This window comes from Euphorbia lathyris, chromosome 2 (assembly GCF_963576675.1).
Source record: "Euphorbia lathyris chromosome 2, ddEupLath1.1, whole genome shotgun sequence".
Lineage (NCBI taxonomy): Eukaryota > Viridiplantae > Streptophyta > Magnoliopsida > Malpighiales > Euphorbiaceae > Euphorbia > Euphorbia lathyris.
In genome coordinates this window covers 46248937-46269210 of record NC_088911.1, presented here as the reverse complement: position 1 = coordinate 46269210, position 20274 = coordinate 46248937, and the positions used below count along the sequence as shown (strand labels likewise).

General features: G+C 38.6%; 1 protein-coding gene across 1 annotated transcript; it reads right to left on the bottom strand.

Annotated features, from left to right (window-relative positions):
- Window positions 1-1763: 1763 nt before the first annotated feature.
- Window positions 1764-3257, bottom strand: LOC136220385 (polygalacturonase-like). Its single transcript, XM_066008208.1, has 3 exons — window positions 2811-3257; window positions 2212-2730; window positions 1764-2137 (listed from the first exon to the last, which is right to left on the bottom strand). The coding sequence occupies exons 1-3, from the start codon at window positions 3243-3245 to the stop codon at window positions 1919-1921; spliced, it is 1173 nt and encodes a 390-aa protein (XP_065864280.1). The 5' UTR covers window positions 3246-3257; the 3' UTR covers window positions 1764-1918.
- Between the last annotated feature and the right edge of the window lie 17017 nt (window positions 3258-20274).

Below are 20274 nucleotides of genomic sequence, written 5' to 3'. Positions count from 1 at the left end.
TCTTTTATTAGTGCAGTTTTGACATTTATTTATTTTTGGCCTAATACACAAATAACCCCCTGAACTTGTCCAAATGTTGCAACTTCCCCCTCCAACTTTCAATTGTAACAACTTACCCCTTAAACTTGCCCAATTGTAAAACATAACCCCTCAAACTTGTTCAATTATAAAACAGAATCCCAAATTGCTGACACGGACTATAATTGAAGAAACACGTGAAATATAAAAGCTGCAAATGCTCGTGGAATGTGATAATCAGATCTTTAGACCCAAAAAAATCAGTATTTAAGTAACCAAATCCTTAATTCTTTAACTTATTCTTCAACTTCTTTTTTTTTTGTTATTGCTATTCGTTTTTTAGTGATTTCTTGATTCAAAGTTTTGGGATATTATGTGGGTGAAAATGTGTTTATGTGGAGAAATAGCTCCATTGAAGATTTCATAGCGTGATACGAATTCGGGGAAACATTTTTACGGTTGCTTCAAGTACGGGGTAAAAAAATCCCAATTTTGGGTTATGTTTTACAATTGGACAAGTTTGAGGGGTTATATTTTATAATTGGACAAATTTGAGGGGTAAGTTGTTGCAATTGAAAGTTGAAGGGGGCAGTTGTAACATTTGGACAAGTTCAGGGGGTTATTTGTGTATTAGGCCTTTATTTTTATCACATTTTAAGCTTATTAGAATTATTTCATTAGAGAAAAAAAATTACATTAAAATTATAAATTTAATTTATTCTTATCCAATGGGTATGTTCTCTTTATAAATAAAATAGATCAAAAATTTATTTTTGTCATATGTTATTACTTAGTATTATTATTTCCTTAATAAAAAGTTTGAAAAAAATTATTTAAAAGAAATAAAAGAATAAACTTCGTACAACATCATGATTTCAAAAGGATTATGCGTCAGTGCATAATATAAATGCACTAATACTATATTTAGGGTGTTTAAAAAAATACTATTTTGAGAGATTCAATGAGGTTGTATGCCTCTGTTTCGAGGAGTTTTTATCAAAATAAATTATTTGTGTCCCATACTCCTATTTCGATAGATTTTTAGAGATTTCATTTATTAGTACGGTTTTATTTCAACACCTTTTAAATATAAAAATATATTTCAAGTATCAAAATGTAAATATAATATAGTTTGGGTATCAAAAATATATTATACTTTCAAAATTGATTTGATCATGTGTTAATTTCACCTTTAAATATTAAAAGACTAAATTAATACACAAAGATTGATTGGGCTAAATTACTTTTTCGTAAAAAAAAAATTGTCTATAGATATGCACCTACACAGAGGAATTAAAATGAAATTAAGTATATATTCCCGTATCTCTAATGGGTTTATTTTACGCATATGAATCTAAATATAAATTAGTTGGTTATGTGGATGAAGGTTACAATTATATGATCCATATAAAGCTCGATCACCAATAAGCTATTTATTCATATATAGAAGTACAACTATATCTTGACGCTCTAAGAAGAAAATTATTATAGTTGCTTTTTCAAATCATGTTGAGTTAATAGCTATTAACGAAGCAAGCCGTAAATGTGTTTAACTAATATCATTAACCAACCATACGAGAATCATGGGCTAGATCATTAGATAAAGAAATCCTGACAACAATATATGAAGGCAATACATGTCATATTGATCAATTGAAGAAAGACTACATTAAAGGTCACAAAATGCAAATATCATAACATTAATTAATTATGATAAAAGTATATCTCATTACAGATTTGAGCATATTAGAGGTAGAATACAATACAAGAAAGATAATTGCAAGGCCGGGCTTGTAGCAGGCGCAAGTGGGCCTGAAAGAAAGCCACTGACTTGTCCAGCAAATTTAACAAATTAAAAGCAATTAATAATAATAGAAATAATTGAAATGAAAACATTATCCTAGACACAGCTTGAAGGCTGAATAAAGCCAGAAGCTTTGCCGGCTGCATTACTACAAGAAGCTTCAGCTGGTTTACTATTATATGTTAGCTTTACGTCCTCCAGCTCAATCCCTGTGCATGGCTCGCTTTTGCTACAATCTAATTTCACCGCCACTTCCGTCGCCGATGATCCATGTATATCTTGGTATCTCACGTCGGTAATTTTAACTCCAGATTCCTATCAATTCAATTTCCCCAATTCAGCATATAGGATACTTCAATAACTATATAAATAAAGTGAGAAATTCATACCTGGCCAGGACAATTCTTTTCGCCAGGACAATAATCTTGATCAATCACAATTGGATTTTTAACGTTAATCATAACAGCATGTTGGAAAAGAATGTTCCTAGCAAATCCACTGCTAGCTCTCCCCCATGATTTAATCCTCACCCCATTTTCAGTTCCAGTAAATGTAGCTGTTTTTACTGTCACATTTTGCACTCCAGCTTCTCTAACCTCCTTCCCTAAGCTTCCAATGCTGATTCCATGCCCAGGTCCACAAGCAACATTTTCAATCCATAAATTAGTAGTTCCAGGGCCTATTGATACACAATCATCACCTGTACCAATCTTAGAGTTCAATATTGTCACACCAGTTGACCCTTCAACGTGAATTCCGTCGGTGTTCGGGCTGTCGCCGGCCGCCGAGACTTTCACATTTTGCACCTTCACATTCTGGCAGCTATTGATCACAATGTGAAACTTTTGACTATCTTCTGATGCTAACCCATTTATTTCAACGTTTCTTGAATTAGAAAATTCTAGTGACTGCACATAAATAAATTATATTAAAAAAATTAACATAATCACAATTTAAGTTTAAATTAATTAATTAATTATATAATTACCGTTGCACCGGTAGGGCAAGACTTCCCGGATGACTTACAAGACCACAATTTAGAACCTTGACCATAAAGAACACCACCAGAAACAGTAAGTCCGTTCACATTTTCAAAGATCACCCAATTTTTTTTATCACCAATAGAATAATAATCTGATGGAGCTAAAAGGGTACCATCTATGGTTACTGAAACAGCACCGTTTTTGCATGGTCCCTGAAACTCAACTTTTCCTAGAGAGAATTTGCCTGGAGGGACATATAGAGTGGCAGGGGTATTTGAGGCACAGACTTGTGTCCATGCAGTAAGAAAGGCCTTTGTGGAATCAGTTTGACCGTCAGGTTTGGCTCCATAACTTTGCACATTGTAAGTTGCTGCCATTGTTGAAGTAATGAAGGTAATAAAGAGAAATGTAAGAGCATGAAAGCTGAATGTTTTTGCCATTTTTCTAGTTATAAGATAAGAAGCTGAAGAAGAAGAAGAATGTAGGGAGGTGTGGAGGATTTGAAGGAGTTAGAGGGGTTTATATAGGAGTATAGGATGCAATTTTAATTGAATATTAAATTAGAAACTTGTAAAGGAGAAGAATGTCGGGTTTTCACATTATTACCTAGACTTTTAGACACTTTATCATTAATTGAAGGATAAGGTAGAATTAAATTTTCCCCAACTTTTGTTGAGAAGTGTATATTATATATTCTTTAAATGATAAAATGTTGTCCTCAACCATTTTAATGCCGAGCAATTTTGAATCCAAATAGTAGAGCCAGCACTAAATTCAACTTGTTCAGTTTTTTTATTTTATATACATATTATCATCATAAGATTGAATTGTTTTTCATAAACTTAGAAAAATTTATAGTTTATCATATATTAATTAAGTTGAATTTTGTAATAAAATACAAATTCAATGAGTTAGTTAACTATTCTGAACCATAATTTGTCGAAAATAAAAAGTGAAAACCATTTTCAACAGTCGAGGGAACTCGAAACCATCCATAATAGGAATAGTGGCCAGAGGCCTGGAGTTTTTCCGCCCATGGAGCCGGTACAAAAAGAAACTCAACTATTATATGGCCTAACTTTCATTATATTTTCCTATCAAAACCAAAATAAGGCCTTTTTTTCTAATAAACTAAACTTAACTTTTCATTAGCTAGAAATGCAATTAACACTCTATAGATGAAGATAGAGAAAATAGGGTAAGAAGATGAATGTGGTAAAATTCTCATTAAAAATAAAGATCTAACTATTACATTTTTATATTAATGCTAGGTGTAATGAGCAAGTAAATATCTATTACAAGTGTCAAGATCTCAACCATTGATCATGTGCCCTATGATGGATGGTGTTGATTGATTTGGTAAATACTATAGTGTAGTAGGGTGTATGGATCAATGAGTGGGTATCTTCTGGAATGCTCCATTGTTGCGGAAAAGACTAAAATGCCCTTGGGGGCGGTGAAAAGACCAAGTTGTCCTTGGTAAATGAAAGGTTGCTTTGTTGTGATGTTTATTACGCTTAAGTCTTCGTACTTAGGACTTGTGACTTCAAAGGCTCTTCATTTTCTTCTTCTTCGGATCTTCGACAGAATCCCAAAAGGCTCATGTGCTTCTTCTTCTTCTTTGTTCATTTTTTTTTTTTGTATTTCTTCAACAGCCAAGAACTTTGTGGCTTGTTCATGTCTGTTGCTTCAATACCCTCCCTCAAACTAGGCTTGGTATAAATTACGCAAGCCAAGTTTGCTCAAAAGGAAACGAAGCTGTGGCGAGTGTTGTGCCTTTGTAAAGAGGTCTGCTAACTGTAAGGCAGACGGAATCGGCATAAGTCGTATGAGTCCTCTTTGAACGCGTTCGCGGATGACATGACAGTCAATATCTATGTGCTTCGTTCTTTCGTGGAAGACGGGGTTCTATGCGATGTGCATGGCCGATTGATTGTCGTAAAAAAGAAGAGAGGCGGCCGATGGTGGTAGATCGAGATCATGGAGAAGGTTGGTGAGCCAGTGGAGTTCACAAGAGGTGGAAGCCATGGCGCGATATTCTGCCTCGGAGGAAGATCGAGAAACTGTGTTCTGTTTCTTGGATCGCCATGAGATGAGGGCAGATCCGAGGAAAACGGCGTAACCGGTGACCGATTTCCTAGTTTCGGGGCAAGTGGCCCAGTCAGAATCTGTAAAGGCCTGAAGCTGTAAAGTGTTGCATGCAGGGAAAAAGAGACCCAGCCCGATCATCCCCTTGAGGTAACGCAAAACTCGTTGAGCTCTATTTTGATCATCTGTAGTTGGTTGTGTAAGGCGTTGTGATAATTGATTCACAATGTAGGAGATGTCGGGTCTGGTATGTGTTAAATAGAGTAACTTGCCTATGAGTTGTCTGTAAGGTGTGATTTCTGGGAGTAGAACATGCTTGGTTTATAATTTGGTAAGGCTGGGGAGGAGGCTGGCTTATAGTCAATGAGTCCCGTTGTTTGCAATAGTTCTAATGCATATTTCCTTTGTGACATGTGGAGCCCCTGGTTGCTGCGGGAAAATTCGAATCCGAGGAAGTAGTGCACCGGTCCAAGGTCCTTGATGCTGAATCTATCATTCAAGTGCTTTTTGGCTACGGAAATGGCTTGCATGTCGTTTCCCGCAAGGATGACGTCATCAACATAAATCAACAAACTCGTTGTGTGGCCTGTTGTCCGTTTAGTGAATAAGGAAGGGTCTGCCTTGGATTGAATGAACCGCATCTCCCTTACTGTGGCTGTTAACTTTGTATTCCACTGCCTGCCAGCTTGACGAAGGCCATACAAAGATTTGTTGAGTTTGCATACTTGGTTCGTGTGGCTTGCAACGAGTCCCGACGGTAGCGTCATGTAGACATCCTCGTTCAAATCCCCGTGTAAGTATGCATTATCAATATCAAATTGATGAATATGCCAGTTCTTTGATATTGCAATTTCTAGAAGGACTCTAACTGTGGTGAATTTTTCTACAGGAGCGAAGGTGGCAATGAAATCCACCCCTTCACGTTGTGTGTAGCCCTTGGCCACTAACCGGGCTTTGAACCTTGCGATACTGCCGTCTGCCCTGTGTTTTATCTTATATACCCATCGGCATCCGATTGGCTTCTTTCCGGCAGGTAGTGTAATAAAATCCCATGTTTGGTTTGCGTCTAGTGCAGCTAACTCACTTGTCATGGCTTGTCTCCATCTTTCGTCTAACGCTTCCGCTTTGTATGTTGCAGGTTCAGAGTGACAAGTAATGTTAAGGGAAAAGGCCTTCTTTGCGGGCGAAAGCCTGTCATAAGACAAATGTTTGGAGAGGGCATGAGGAGAATTTGAAAAACACGGCAGGGGCGAACCTTGCACGAGCGCCAGGTGATAATCCTTGAGATAAGTAGGGATATTTCTGGTTCTCTGTGGTCTTTCTGTGATTTGTTGAGGTGGTGTATTTGTTGTGTTTTCGTCTGTCTCATCATCTGTGATTTGAATGTCATCAATTTGCTGTGCATCGTTTGTTTCTGTGTCTGAATGTGTGTCATCATCATCACTTGCCGATGCCATATGTAGTGTGTCAAGTTCTTCCTCACTGCAGAATGGTTTCTGTATCTCTTGGCTATTCGCTGAGAAAGGAAAATAATCTTCAAAAAATCTGACATGCCTGGAAAAGAAAAAGACATTAGTGCTAAGATTTAGGAGTCGGAACCCCTTTGTGCCATGTTTGTAGCCTAGAAAAACACATTTGACGGCTCTTTCTGTAAACTTGGTTTTGTGTCTATCCAGAGTCGATGCATATGCCAGACACCCAAAAACCTTTAACTGTTCATGGCTACTCTTTTCCCCATATATGCGTTCATACGGTGTCTCCCCTTGTATAGGCGTTGATGGTAATCTGTTTATGAGGTAGACAGCATGACTGACTGCCTCTGGCCAGTATATTTTGGGTAAAGAGCTCTGGAACATGAGTGCCCTCGTAGTGTTCATGATATCTTGATGTTTTCTTTCAACTCTTCCATTCTGTTGTGGTGTTTCTGGGCAAGATGTTTGATGTGTGATGCCATTGGTCGTGTAGAAATCCTTCATGATGAACTCGGGGCCATTGTCTGTCCTTATAGTCTTTACGTCTTTGTTGAACTGTCTGTTGACGTATGTGCAGAACTGTTGCACCACTGTGCTCGTTTCCCCTTTATTTTGCATTAATGTCACCCATGTGTATCTGCTGTGATCATCGACTATAGTTAGAAAGTATCTTTGGTTAGAATGTGACTCGGTTGTTGGACCCCATATGTCAATGTGTATCATATCGAAATTTTCTTTTGCTATGTTTTGGCTTAGTGGAAAAGGAATTCTTTTCTGCTTGGCTCTTTGGCAAATATCACATTGCTTTAAAGGAATTGAAGTCATTACAAGACAAGTTGAGGCCTTTCATTCTCTCGTAAGAGGGATGACCAAAACGTAGATGCCACACATTGGCTTTAATTTAAAAAACAGAATGAAATCCACTAGGCAATGGATATTCTAGGTAATATAATCCTTCATGTTCTCTAGCCAAGCCAATCCTCTTCCAACTTTTGGTGTCCTATATCATACATGTCAATCCTGTTATCACGATGCATAATTGATTGGTGTCCAACAACTTGCTGGTTGATATTAAATTGTAATCAAAAGTGGGTATGCATAAGACATTGTGTAAAATAAGTTGGGGGCTTAGAGTTACAGTGCCCGTAAACTCCGCCTTGACTCTGTCCCCATTTGGTAAATTTACCCAGCACTCGTTAATCCTTGTATATGAACTGTAGAACTTGATATCACAAATAATATGATCGGTGGCACCCGTGTCTATTATCCAGCAAGATGAAACAGAGTTAGAGTTTAGGCTGTTACTAGAGCTGTCTCCCTTGACAAAGGTATTGACGCTGCTGCCCAAGGCCGGGGCTTTTCCTGATTGGTCCAGTGGCAATAGCGCAACCAGCGTTTGATACTGGTCCTTGGTTAGAGTGAATGGCTCGGTGTTTGCCTGTCTGTTGTCTTCTTCCCCAGAGTCCCCGCTGTCTCTGCTTTGATTCATTGCTGAATTTGCCTTGGGTTGATTCGTTCTGAAAGGATTTCCTTTGTTTCTGTTTCCGTAGTTTGGTGGATAACCGTTCTTTTTGAAACAAATGTCTTCAGTGTGGCCTGTATTTCCACAAAAAGTACACAAAGATGAACTTTTGTTGTTGTTTTTGCGATTTGTATACCTTGGGTTCCCACGATTATTGTTTTTCTTGCCCTGCGTATTTGTGTAGCCTACGAATGGATTGCTTTCATTTCCTTCCCCATTTTTGACAGGCGCAAGGCCTATCTGGCGCTCATGCTGAGTGAACAAGGCAAAAACCTTATTGATTGAGGGCAGAGGCTCCATGAGGAGGATCTGTGAGCATATGGTAGAGTAGGACTCATTTAGTCCTTGCAAGAAGGTGATGACTTGATCCGCATCTTGTTGATCTCGCAAGATCTTAAAGGCACCACAGCTACACGTCTGCCGGCAGGTACATTTGGGCATAGGTCGCAGGTTCAACAGTTCATCATACAATATTTTCAAGTTTGTGTAGTAATCACTGACATTTCCATTTCCCTGTTTCAGGCTATGGATCTCTCTACGGAGTTCCAGTATTCTCAAGGAGTTAGTTTGGGGGAAACGTTCCTTTAGATCCGCCCATATCTGGTCCGCCTTATCCAGCCACATGATACTTCGAGCTATGGAAGGCGAGATGGCATGGTTGATCCAGGAGATCACCATGTTATTGCATCGCTCCCACTGGTTATACATTGCATCATCCAAAGCCGGAGCCTTGATGGTGCCGTCGACGAATGAGTACTTGTTCTTAGACATGAGGGCTACTTTGACGGCACGGGACCATTGGTGGTAGTTCGGTCCTATAAGGATTTGAGAGACGAGCGACAACGCCGGGGTCTCATTTGGTGGGAGGTGATAGGGGCTGTTGGCACTAATGGTAGGGACAGCCATTTTAGTTTACTTGGGCAAGAAAAATCAGAGTTCTCTGATACCATAAGAAGATGAATGAGGTAAAATTCTCAAGAACTTTACTGAAATTCTCATTAAAAATAAAGGTCTAACTATTACATTTTTATATTAATGCTAGGTGTGATGAGCAAGTAAATATCTATTACAAGTGTCAAGATCTCAACCATTGATCATGTGCCCTATGATGGATGGTGTTGATTGATTTGGTAAATACTATAGTGTAGTAGGGTGTATGGATCAATGAGTGGGTATCTTCTGGAATGCTCCATTGTTGCGGAAAAGACTAAAATGCCCTTGGGGCGGTGAAAAGACCAAGTTGTCCTTGGTAAATGAAAGGTTGCTTTGTTGTGATGTTTATTACGCTTAAGTCTTCGTACTTGGGACTTGTGACTTCAAAGGCTCTTCATTTTCTTCTTCTTCGGATCTTCGACAGAATCCCAAAAGGCTCCTGTGCTTCTTCTTCTTCTTTGTTCATTTTTTTTTTTTGTATTTCTTCAATAGCCAAGAACTTTGTGGCTTGTTCATGTCTGTTGCTTCAACATAGGGATCGAACAAATCTTTTAATCCGTCTATAAATGGCAGTTTTCGATGGCTGGGTGCATCAACACCACCATGGGCGGAGCCAGCCCAGAGTCCGAGGGGCCGAAGCCCCCCGACCACCAGCTCCGCCTTAGAATATCGTTAGTTTTATCTCGGGTAGCCCTCCCTAATATTGGTATATATATAACTTATGTAGTATTATTTTAATAGTTTAAAGAGGTTAAATTGGTTAAGGTCTTGTTTTAAGATAAAAGGTCATGGTTTCAAACCATATCAAGTTCATTCTTTTGTTTTATTTGAACATTATTTTTTCAATTGGACTCTTTATTGTTTTATTTGAATTTATTTTTATTATATCTATTTTTTTAAGAATTTATTAGCTATAAAAAAAAATTAACTTCTTACTTTTGAGACTCTATTAACTTAATTTCTAAATTAAATTTTATGAAAAATATAAACAATCTATAGCTAAAAATAAAAAAAGTGTGAAAATATTATAATTTTTAGCCAACATACCAAAACGAGAAAGTTTCAGTATGTTGGAAGCTTAAAAAACTTTGTCCAACCCTAACGGGCTGGACTTCGAAAAATTACTCCCAATAATCCAGATAAGAGTTAGATTAGGTATATATTCACATAGATTAAATTAATTATTTGAGATAAGGAATATGAAATTTATAATTATAGTTGTTGTGTTGAAAGCAGAATGAAAAGGTACTCCTGCTCCACAACCACAAACAGTATGAAATCAGAAACAGTGATGTTTATCATGTGTTAGGCAAGTGGTGTGTAACAAACATTTAGAAAAAAAGTTACAAATGATGAGGAACACATTCTTCAAATTGCTGCTAATTCTGTAGTAACATCACATGACTGCATCCACTACTTTTTATTGTTTTTTCAATATCACCGTTTTACGCAACTGTCATCCGGAAACTATACACAGACAGATTCAATGTTTATATTTAGCATTTTCCATTTTTTTCTAAAAATAAAAGTGTACATACGTATTTATATATAAAAATATTATTCATGCTTGTGGTATAATTTTTTTTTCCTCATAATTTAATCAAAGGAGAGATGAAGAAAATCTATATTATATATGGATCTTTTTTTCCAACATTAGAATACAATCAATTTTGCCTCCACAGTAAGTATAATAGGGTAACAACAACAGAAAATGTTATAAATGGTTTCCACTCAAAAATTATTATATGTATATAGGAAAATGAGCAGCTATAATCATAAACACTTCAGTTATCATATAGGAAAATCATTCAATTTTAATAATTTCGCATGACAGCGACCAAAAGCTATAATACCACGTGTTTGGATTTCACAACAAGACTATAAATATCAAGGTAGTCTTGATCCGGATGCTGCTGAAACCCTTTAGGGCTTCGTTTTGATTTTAAAAATCCATCAACAATCGATAACATTAGGAGACTGATTAATGGGTACTAGGCACCAATGAGTAACAAATGGATTATACTTCATCCATCCCAAGCTGCCGGTGAGAAAACTTTTGTGCTTGTAGCATGCTCGACATTTTTATAATCAATAGTAGCATTAAAATGTGATGTTTCAAGTACCCAGTTTATAATATCAAATATTTTTAACGTATTATTAATAAAATATTATATGGTAATCATGAAAAATAGTAATATTCTCTCCATTTAACATTATTTGTTTTTGATGTATTCAAAAAATAACTTACTTCCTCCATTCCAAAATATAAGTCATTGTAGGCTGTTTCACACAAATTAAGAAATACAATTAATATAGAGTAAATTAATGAATTTACATTCGTTAACTAAAAAAATTCTCTCATCTAATGGTTGGTGAATAGATCTTGTAATTTTGAAAAACACATTGAGCAAAACAAAAAAAAAAATTAGGAAAATTTACACAGAAATTCATCTTTTAAAAACTATTTACAATATGTCAAGTTATAATTTTAAATTATGTCAAACTAGTAAAATTAGTACTTTCAATATATTTTAAGGATTAGAATTTATAAATTAGAAGTCTAGAATATATTTTCTAGCGTTTATGATTTATGAATTGGAGTTTAGAATTTTTAAATTATTGTGTAAAATCATAATATATAGAAAATAATGACATATTAAGAATTAAGTTTGGTGATATGACTTAGTTGTAATTTTATACTTAGAGGGTGTTTGTTTCAGCTTTTCGGAGGAACGTTTAGCGTTTCACTCCAAACCGCAGGAAATATAGCGTTTGATTAGGTTTATATAACCGCAGCGTTTAGCATTTTCTCTGGAAACTGCAGCGTTTTGGAGCGTTTCACGAAAAGCTCCTATTTGGAGCTTTTCATAAACAGTTGTTTGCAGTTAGTTGTTATTGACAGAATTATCCTTCTTATTTCCACAAAATATGTTTATTCTTTAACATTATTTTTTTTGGTAGGGATTCTTTAACATTATTTATATTTCTATAACATAATTACCGGAAAACAAGATTTTGTTGCGTTCAATAAATTTTTTATTTTTTATATGGATTATTTTATTTATAATAGGATAAGGTGTAAAAATACCCCAATATTGTCTTTTGTACAAGTTGGACAAAAAATTTCCGATATTTCATCGAATTTATAAATATTAATTTTTAATTTTATTATTAAATCATAAAAATATGAAATATCTTTTTTAGAACTACTAGTATATGCAATTGGTGTATAATAAGAAATAAAATATCTATGTTTTCTAATAATATCTGAAATCGACTCAACTTGCCAATGTTAGAGGTAAAATTGTTCTTAACTTCCAGCGTTATGGGTAAAATTGCATCATTTAGACATTAAGAGTAAAATTATTTCTAGTTGTAAACGTTATGTGTATTTTTTCACATTTTTCCTTTTATAATTTCATCGTTGATTAATTTAAAACATGTCCATTTTAGACATTGTAAATCCGAACAGCAACAGTTCAATATAATTTTACCAAACACTAGTAATTAAACAACTAATAACAAACAGTTAACAGCAACAGCTAACAGCTTACTGCAACTGCAAACAGCTAACAGCAACCGCAACCGCTATTAGCTAACAGCTGAACCAAACAGACCCTTAATTATGATATTCATATATTTGACCCAAAAAATTAATGCTTGGACCAAAAAACTATACTAAAAGTTCTTGAAAAATTAGAAAGACTTAGGGGGTGTTTGGTTTGATCTATTTATAATAGGGAATGAGAATGATCATAATTAATTACCTTTGTTAATCTTTATAAATTGGTCAAACCACAAAATTTATTTTTATATTTTTCTGTAATTTCAAAATTATTACAATTAATTTTTTTTTATGAGAATTTAAAGTGGAATACATGAATTACTTGTCGTCAATGACGTTTAAATTTTAACAAAGTAATTAAGCCTCTGCAAATGTGACAAATATGAGCATGAGTTTTATTTGATAAGTTGGGTGAAATTTAAGGACAATTTATTTAAAACAGAAAAGGTGTAAGAAAAATTATTTGTTTTTTTTGTTGCAAAGAAAATATGGTTTCGAGAATGTGACAGAATCCTGGAAAGGAGGTTTAAAAACGGTTTGTGCGTGCAATAAAAACAAATGAAATCCGCAAAGTAACCCAAAGTTTAGGGATCTCCCATGTCATTATTGTGATATTATCTGAGAATAAGGAAGGGCAATTTCGGAAAGGGCAGTTTTGGTTGCACGTGAGGTTGCATGGAACGTGACTGCTGGAGTATAAAACGGAGAAAAGTCACCGCCTATACGATTTTACCTTCCGAAAATCATGGCCCTTTAAAACAATTTTTGTTTTTTTTTTTAACAATAATTTTGTTATTGTCAAATTGTTTAACTAACCATAACGGCCATAACTAACCTGAAGAGAAGTCTTTGCTCATCGTGGGGTCAACCAACCACCTTAATTAGCTGCATAATTAACTAATTAATTACCCTTAAATTTATGCGAATAGGCGCGACCCAACGAGTGTAAACTCAGTTTTCTGGATGGAAGGAACTTATTTATTGATAAATGGTTTTTCATTATCATAAGGGAAACTCATTATTTTTTTTTTTTTTTTGGTAGACAAGGAAGGCCGTAGCCCGGAAAGCAAAAACGGAAAAGAAAAATTAACTAGTAACTAATCTTGATGAGAGCCGACCACGCCGATCCTCAAAAAGAATATCCCGGAGGCCTGCAGGAGGCACACCACACTCGTGATGACCCAAACAAAGAGCACCTGCGAAATTCGCCATCCAGCCAGCTGCCTGGTTTCCTTCCCGATATGTATGGATGAATTTAACGTCTCAATCTCTATCTCTCAGCTCTTGACATTTAATGATAAGCCAGGCAAGGGGGTGGTGATTCCCGATCTTACTACTCATCACCGCAAGGACTGAGCTTGAGTCTACTTCCGACAAAACTTTTCGATAGCCCTTATCCCAAGCTAGCTTGAGTCCGAAGAAGAGGCCCCAGAGTTCTGCCATAAAAGCTGTGCAAATTCCTAAGTTAATACCGAAGCCTACTATCCAGCCCCCCTGAGAATCTCTGATGAGGCCCCCTGCTGCTGCCAGTCCAGGATTCCCTTTGCTGGCTCCATCGGTATTCACTTTGACCCAACCACTGTCGGGCGGGTTCCACTTAATCCAGGCGATTCCCGTTTCCTTGTTCCTGCGGTTATTGTTCTGTTCATAAGCCAGCCACGCTTCGCGCGACTTATTGAGAACAAATTCATAACGAGACTTAACAAAGGTTTTTCCTTCAAAAATTCTTTGATTCCGCCACTTCCAAACCCACCATACCCCCATCGCAAAGATCGTTGTCCACGACATCTCATTAAGCCATTCCTTGGAATCAATGTTATGAACAAACCAGTCAGACCAAACCATGGAGAAAAAGGCTGTACGAAGCTGACCTGGGACGAGTTGAAGCCAAAGTGGGCGAACCTGGGGGCAGTCCCTGAAGACATGCAAAATTGATTCATCAGCCCCACACTGCGTGCAGCGAATGTCATCGGTAAGGTGCCGTCGACCTCTAGCCTCATTACACAGCACAGCTTTTCTGGCCACTAGCCATAAGAAGACTCTGACCAGCTCGGGGACAGCGAGAACCCAAACCGCAGTCGCACCCTTGTCAAAACCCAAGCTCGGCCCTCTATCACAAATAGCTCCCATTCCCGATGCCACAGTATACTCGTCAGAACGAGAGAGGCGCTAACACCAAGTATCCGACATTCCTTCGATCAAATTGAGGCAAAAAGACGCCATGCTTAATATGGTACTCATCGGTAGAAATTCACTCAAAGAAGCCCAGTTCCAGCTACTACCTGTAACCCAGAAATCCCCAACTGAAAGATCAAGCCAGTTCGATGGGATCGGCTTAAGAGCGACGTCAATAAGGGGCTTCTCTCCACACCAAATGTCTCTCCAGAACAAAGTATCAGCCCCATTGTAGACAATTCTACCCAGACCAAGGCGAAGGACCATCTCGACACCGTGGACAATACTGCGCCAAACCAGGGAGTGCGTGTTTCGTGAGCGGAAGATGTCCATGCCATACCTTTGCCCCCCATATTTAGCTCGGATGACCTCTACCCAGGTTAAATTCACATTAGTTAAGACCTTCCATCCCAATTTAGCGAGCAGGGCTAAATTAGTATCCCTGGTCATTCGAAGTCCCAGACCTCCACTTTTCTTCGGTTTACAGACCTCCTGCCAGTGAACGAGGTGGATTTTGCGTTTCAGTGTGGTGGAACCCCATAAAAAAGCTCCGTTGAGACCGTCTAGTTTCTTGCAGGTGCTCATGGGCAGCATAAAACTCTGCATCACATATGATGGAATAGCAGATGTTACGGATTTGATTAAAGTAATCCGACCCGCTAGGGAGAGGCATTTCGCTCTCCAGCCCGCTAGGCGATTCATTACTCTTTCAACCAGGAAAGCAAAAGTAAGTTGACTGGTGCGCTTGTGGAATAGGGGCACCCCCAAGTAAATTCCCAGATCATCAGTTCTGCGAATTCCCAAGATGTCGCAAATCCCTCTACTAACCGTTTCAGAAACACTAGGGGAGCAGTAAAGTTTTGATTTGGTGAAACTAATTCTTTGTCCCGAGCAGCCACAGAAATAGTCCAGAATATGTCGGATGTTAACTGCCTGATGAATACTAGCTTCCGCCATAATAATGATATCGTCAGCAAACAATATGTGAGAGAGCTGAGGTCCGCCTCGTGATAATGTTAAAGGTTTCCAGCTCCCCTGCTCAATGGAATCCTGAATCAAGTGGCTAAGGCGTTCCATACAGATCACAAAGAGGTACGGGGACAATGGATCCCCTTGTCGGAGGCCCCTTGAAGGCTGAAAATCGGAAGTTTTTCTCCATTCCACATCACACTCATTGAAGAAGCAGAGACACAATTCATGATGAGGTTAACCCAGTGCGAATCAAAACCAAAGATTTGGAGAGTATCCCTTAGAAACTGCTAGCTGATTCTGTCGTAGGCTTTCTCAAGATCCAGTTTGAGCACCATTCCTCCTTTACGGCCCCTTTTACCTTTCAGAGAATGAATCACTTCCTGGGCCAGAATAACATTATCCGTTATGGACCGGCCAGGGATGAAACTACTTTGAGTGGGTCCGATTAGATCGCCAAAAAAGGGTTTTAATCGATTCACAATACATTTAGTGATGATCTTGTACAGAACGTTACACAGGCTGATAGGGCGGAAGTGACTCAGAGATTCAGGTGCAGTGACCTTTAGGATAACAGTGAGTAGGGTGAATTGATTTCAGGCTTAATATTACCAGACTGTAGAGCTACGAGGACATAGGAGCAGACATGGTCTTTGATATTCGGCCAAAGCTGTTGGAAAAAACCCGCTTGGAAGCCATCGGGCCCGGGAGCTTTAAAAGGGCCCATGTCGAAGAGAGCATGAGAGACGTCTTGGTTATCAAAGGGCCGAGTTAGATGGAGTATTACCTGACTATCCAACCACGGAAAGACACAGTTCGTCTGAAGCCTAGGCTGTGCCAGATCTTCTTCGTAGTAAAGCTTGGAGAAATGACCCACTACCATTGAGCGAATCAGGTTCTGATCCCAGCACCAATTCCCTGAGGTGTCTCTCAAACCATCAATTTTATTACGGCGTCTCCGAATTAAGATGATCAAGTGAAAAAACTGCGTGTTCCGGTCCCCGAACAGTAGCCAGTTGATACGGGATTTTTGGAACCACCAAATCTCCTCCTGAAGAAGGATTTCATTAATTTCCTCCTTGATTTTCCATTCAAGACGCAATAAGCCGTTGTGCACCCGACGACCTAACTCAAATTGAACTCCCGTAAGGCGTTTCAGCGCTCGGTGCTTCCTATAACCGAGGTTCCCAAAGACTGATGAGTTCCAGGCACTGAGCTGTGGATTTAAATTCGCCAAACAATCTATGATATTCCCATTTGAGCTCCAATTCTCAAGGAAGAATTGCTGAAAATTTGGGTGGGGGAGCCAGGCAGCTTGGAATCTGAATGGGCGATTAGGCGAGCTGACCGGGGTTCCGAACAGGGAGAGGAGGAGCGGCACATGATCCGATTTGTTGCGAGATAGATGACGAATTGTGGCTTCTGGGAACATAGCCCGCCAGCTAGCATTACACATGGCCCTATCAAGATGGCAGGCTACACGAGTTCGGGTCGTGATGCCTCTGAACCAAGTGAAAGCCGGACCTTGAAAGCCTAAGTCCACAAGTTCCATCTCGTCAATCCACTTAGCAAAGAGTAAACAGCGGTTCAGCACTCCTAGGTTTCCCCCTTGCTTCTCATCAAGGGACTTAATGCAGTTGAAATCACCGACCAGGATACAGGGGTTAGTGGTTCGAGTACGGAGGTCGAGCATCTGTTCCATGAACTTCTTTTTGAAATGTAATTGCGGTCGGACATAGGCAAAGGTGGCGTTAAAACTAACCCCATGGGAAGAGCCCCCAATCACAGAGATCTGGGTGTGGATGAATTGAGGATCTAAAGTTATAATACTAACAAACAAAGAGGAAGCATGCCAGAACAACCATAAGCCCCCTCTGAACCCATCGGCTTCAACAATGGCGACATCCGAGAACCCAAGCTTGTGACAGAGATCAGAGGCTCGAGAGCCCGGCATACGAGTCTCAAGAAGCACCAACACATCAGGCTTGTGTATAGAAAGAAGATGCCGAAGAGCACGATAAAACCCTGAGCTTCCCGCTCCACAAGAATTCCAAGAGATGGCACGCATAGATAAAGATGCGAAAAAGAACCAGGAGAAACTCCTCTAGGCAAGCACAAAGGCCCCCTCTCTCAAATGCTTAACATCCACTGGCCCTTCTTGGGCGTTCATGACTATCTCTATGCTGGTCGATGCAAGCTGTGACACAGTATTGCCGTGCGGCTTGCCAACAGATTCCGTGAGACTAAGCTGCCCCGAGGCCTTCCCTTTCTCCTTCCGGTTGTTCGGGGTATGATTCTCTTTCCCCGAGTCTGCCCGACTTCACTTTGCACGGTTCAACTGCATGGTTCCATTGTCCAAGTCCTATTCTAGTCCCTCTGCTATTAGCGTCAGACTTTGGAAGCCATTCTTACAAGAAATATCATGAAGGGGGGACCGTCCTGGCAGCCTAGTGGTTTGGCGAACTGATCCACCCCTAGAACTCGTAGCTACGGAGCTTCCTCGCGGCTTGGCCCCTGGGATCAAGTTCTCTGGTTGCCCTTTGCCTGACATAAACACCATCGGGCTCGAGTTCATCTGATCAGGAGATCTATTAGGCGATGCGGGCCTAGGAACCTTATCTTGTTTAGGAGTACGGGGCGTGTATTTTCGTCAAGGGACCATCATCCACGGCCCATACTCCTCTACTGTTTGCATCGCATCACCCCTTTGGCTCGGTTCAGGATTCTCCTTATTCTGCTCAGGCTGCCTTTGCTCACCTCCAGTGATACTGTGCACAATTTCTGATGCCGTGGTATGATTATTCGGTAAAGAAATCCCAGGAAAGCGACAGTCTGCTCTGGTGTGTCCATAGTGGCCACACTTAGTACATGCGATATGTAGCCCTTCGTATTCGATACGGTAGGTTGTCCCATTCACCTCAAATTCTGCTATAAGCGGTTTCAGCAAATCAATCTCAATACAGACCCTAGCGAACCTTCCTCGTGTTGCTTTGAGGGTGTTCTTATCAATTTTGACTGCAGAGCCCAGGCTGTTTGCTATTGTCATGATAAAGTCTTCGTCATACATCTGCACCGGCAAGTCAGGAAAGCGAACCCAAACAAAAGTAGAGCCAATGGTGGCTGAAGCAGCAACAAAATCAAGGGTCAATTGTCTTACCGTTAAGTAGTGTCCCTGGATGGTCCAGGGGCCCTCGCAAACCACCCTCTCCCTGTCAGCATTATCATCGAATCGTACTAGGTGAAATCCATTCCCCACATCCATGATATTGACCCCTGCTTTAGGCTTCCATAGCTCCAGGGCTCGTTTCTGCAGAGCAATATATCCAATGTTTCTGCCAAGAATTTTAACGATCAGGGCATCGCTCCACTTCAGTGCCCAGTCCTCCAACAGTTTTGGTGCCACCGTAAATTTAGGTCGAATCGGGTTCTCTTGGTTAATCGAGACAAGACCTTCAGCTTGTAAATCTCGAAGCGACCGGACATGGCGGTATGACTCATTGCCTGTTAAAAGAGTCTCTGTATGATCTGGTTTTTGAGGTATCCATATGCGTAAGGCCGTCGGTCGGCGCCGGCAAAGCAGAGGCATCACCTATCATGCGATCGCAGGTCTTTCTTCTTTAGTTGTATTCTGGCAACTCATTATCTAAATTAATTAAATAACCCCTTATTTGGAAAGTAAAATCGAATTTAATTCAGTTAGCTTTTTTCTTTTTAGAAATTAAATGTTATTCTCTTAAATCTAATATTTGGAAACAAATAAAATGAAAAAGCTTAATAATTTTATTTAGAAAACAATCTAATTTTATATACTTATAAATCATGTAAGAATTCAATGGAATTCATTTCTCTTAATTGATTTTATTCCAAATGGATGTGACTAAGACGATGTTTGATAAAAATTAAAAATGAAATGCTAAAAGAAATAAGTATTGAATTTTAATTGTTAATATTTTAAATGTTGAAAGTAATGAATGATATAACGGTTAAATTAGAATGAAGCCAGTATTGAGAAAAGTTGTCTCCCGTACCATTTGTTGGGTTAAGTCTAAGAATTTGAATTTTTATTGAGATAAAAAAAAAACCTAAAGATTTGCTTGAGGATATAGATATATAGTGTAAGCAGGACCGGTCCTGACAATTTACATACTCCAAGCAAAATTAAAAATAAAGACCCATTTAGTAAAAATAATTGTAAGTAGAATTTTAAAACACATTTCTATAAATAATAAACAAAAAATTATTTCATTAATGATTGTACAGTATATATTATTACGGTCACCAAATATGTTTGTTTACGCAAAATCAAAAAAATATTTCACAACTTTTTTAGATTAACCTTCAATCTATATTCAAAAAGTTAATTGTACCATTTTTATAATTTGAGCTCTTTAAAGCCTAAATAATATTAATATATGAATAAAAAAATAATATATATATATACCTAAAAAAATTTTGGGCCCCTCCAGCCCGGGCTCTAGGCCGGTGCACTCCCGGTCTAGGCTCAGGGCCGACCCTAAATGTAAGCATCACATATGAAAATGTGAGGTCCTCAAACTCTTGGATATGCTTCAAAGGGTACCCACTTTTATAAAAATGTGAGAACCTACATGATGTTTGACCATCATATGTGTGCCTCTGCCATCGTCTGATCGTTCTAAGCCGGTTAGTTTGGGTTGATGTGGTATGTGTCAGAGATAATATTCCTTATTATCCTATAAATAGATTCTTATCTAGTTAGAGTCTCA

Excerpts from the sequence above, each read along its gene's own strand:
- LOC136220385 (XM_066008208.1), bottom strand. The coding sequence starts at position 3,245 with ATGGCAAAAACATTCAGCTTTCATGCTCTTACATTTCTCTTTATTACC. Across the intron at positions 2,731-2,810 it reads CTTGCCCTACCGGTGCAACG|TCACTAGAATTTTCTAATTC; the intron begins GTAATTATATAA and ends ATTTATGTGCAG. Across the intron at positions 2,138-2,211 it reads AAAAGAATTGTCCTGGCCAG|GAATCTGGAGTTAAAATTAC; the intron begins GTATGAATTTCT and ends TTGAATTGATAG.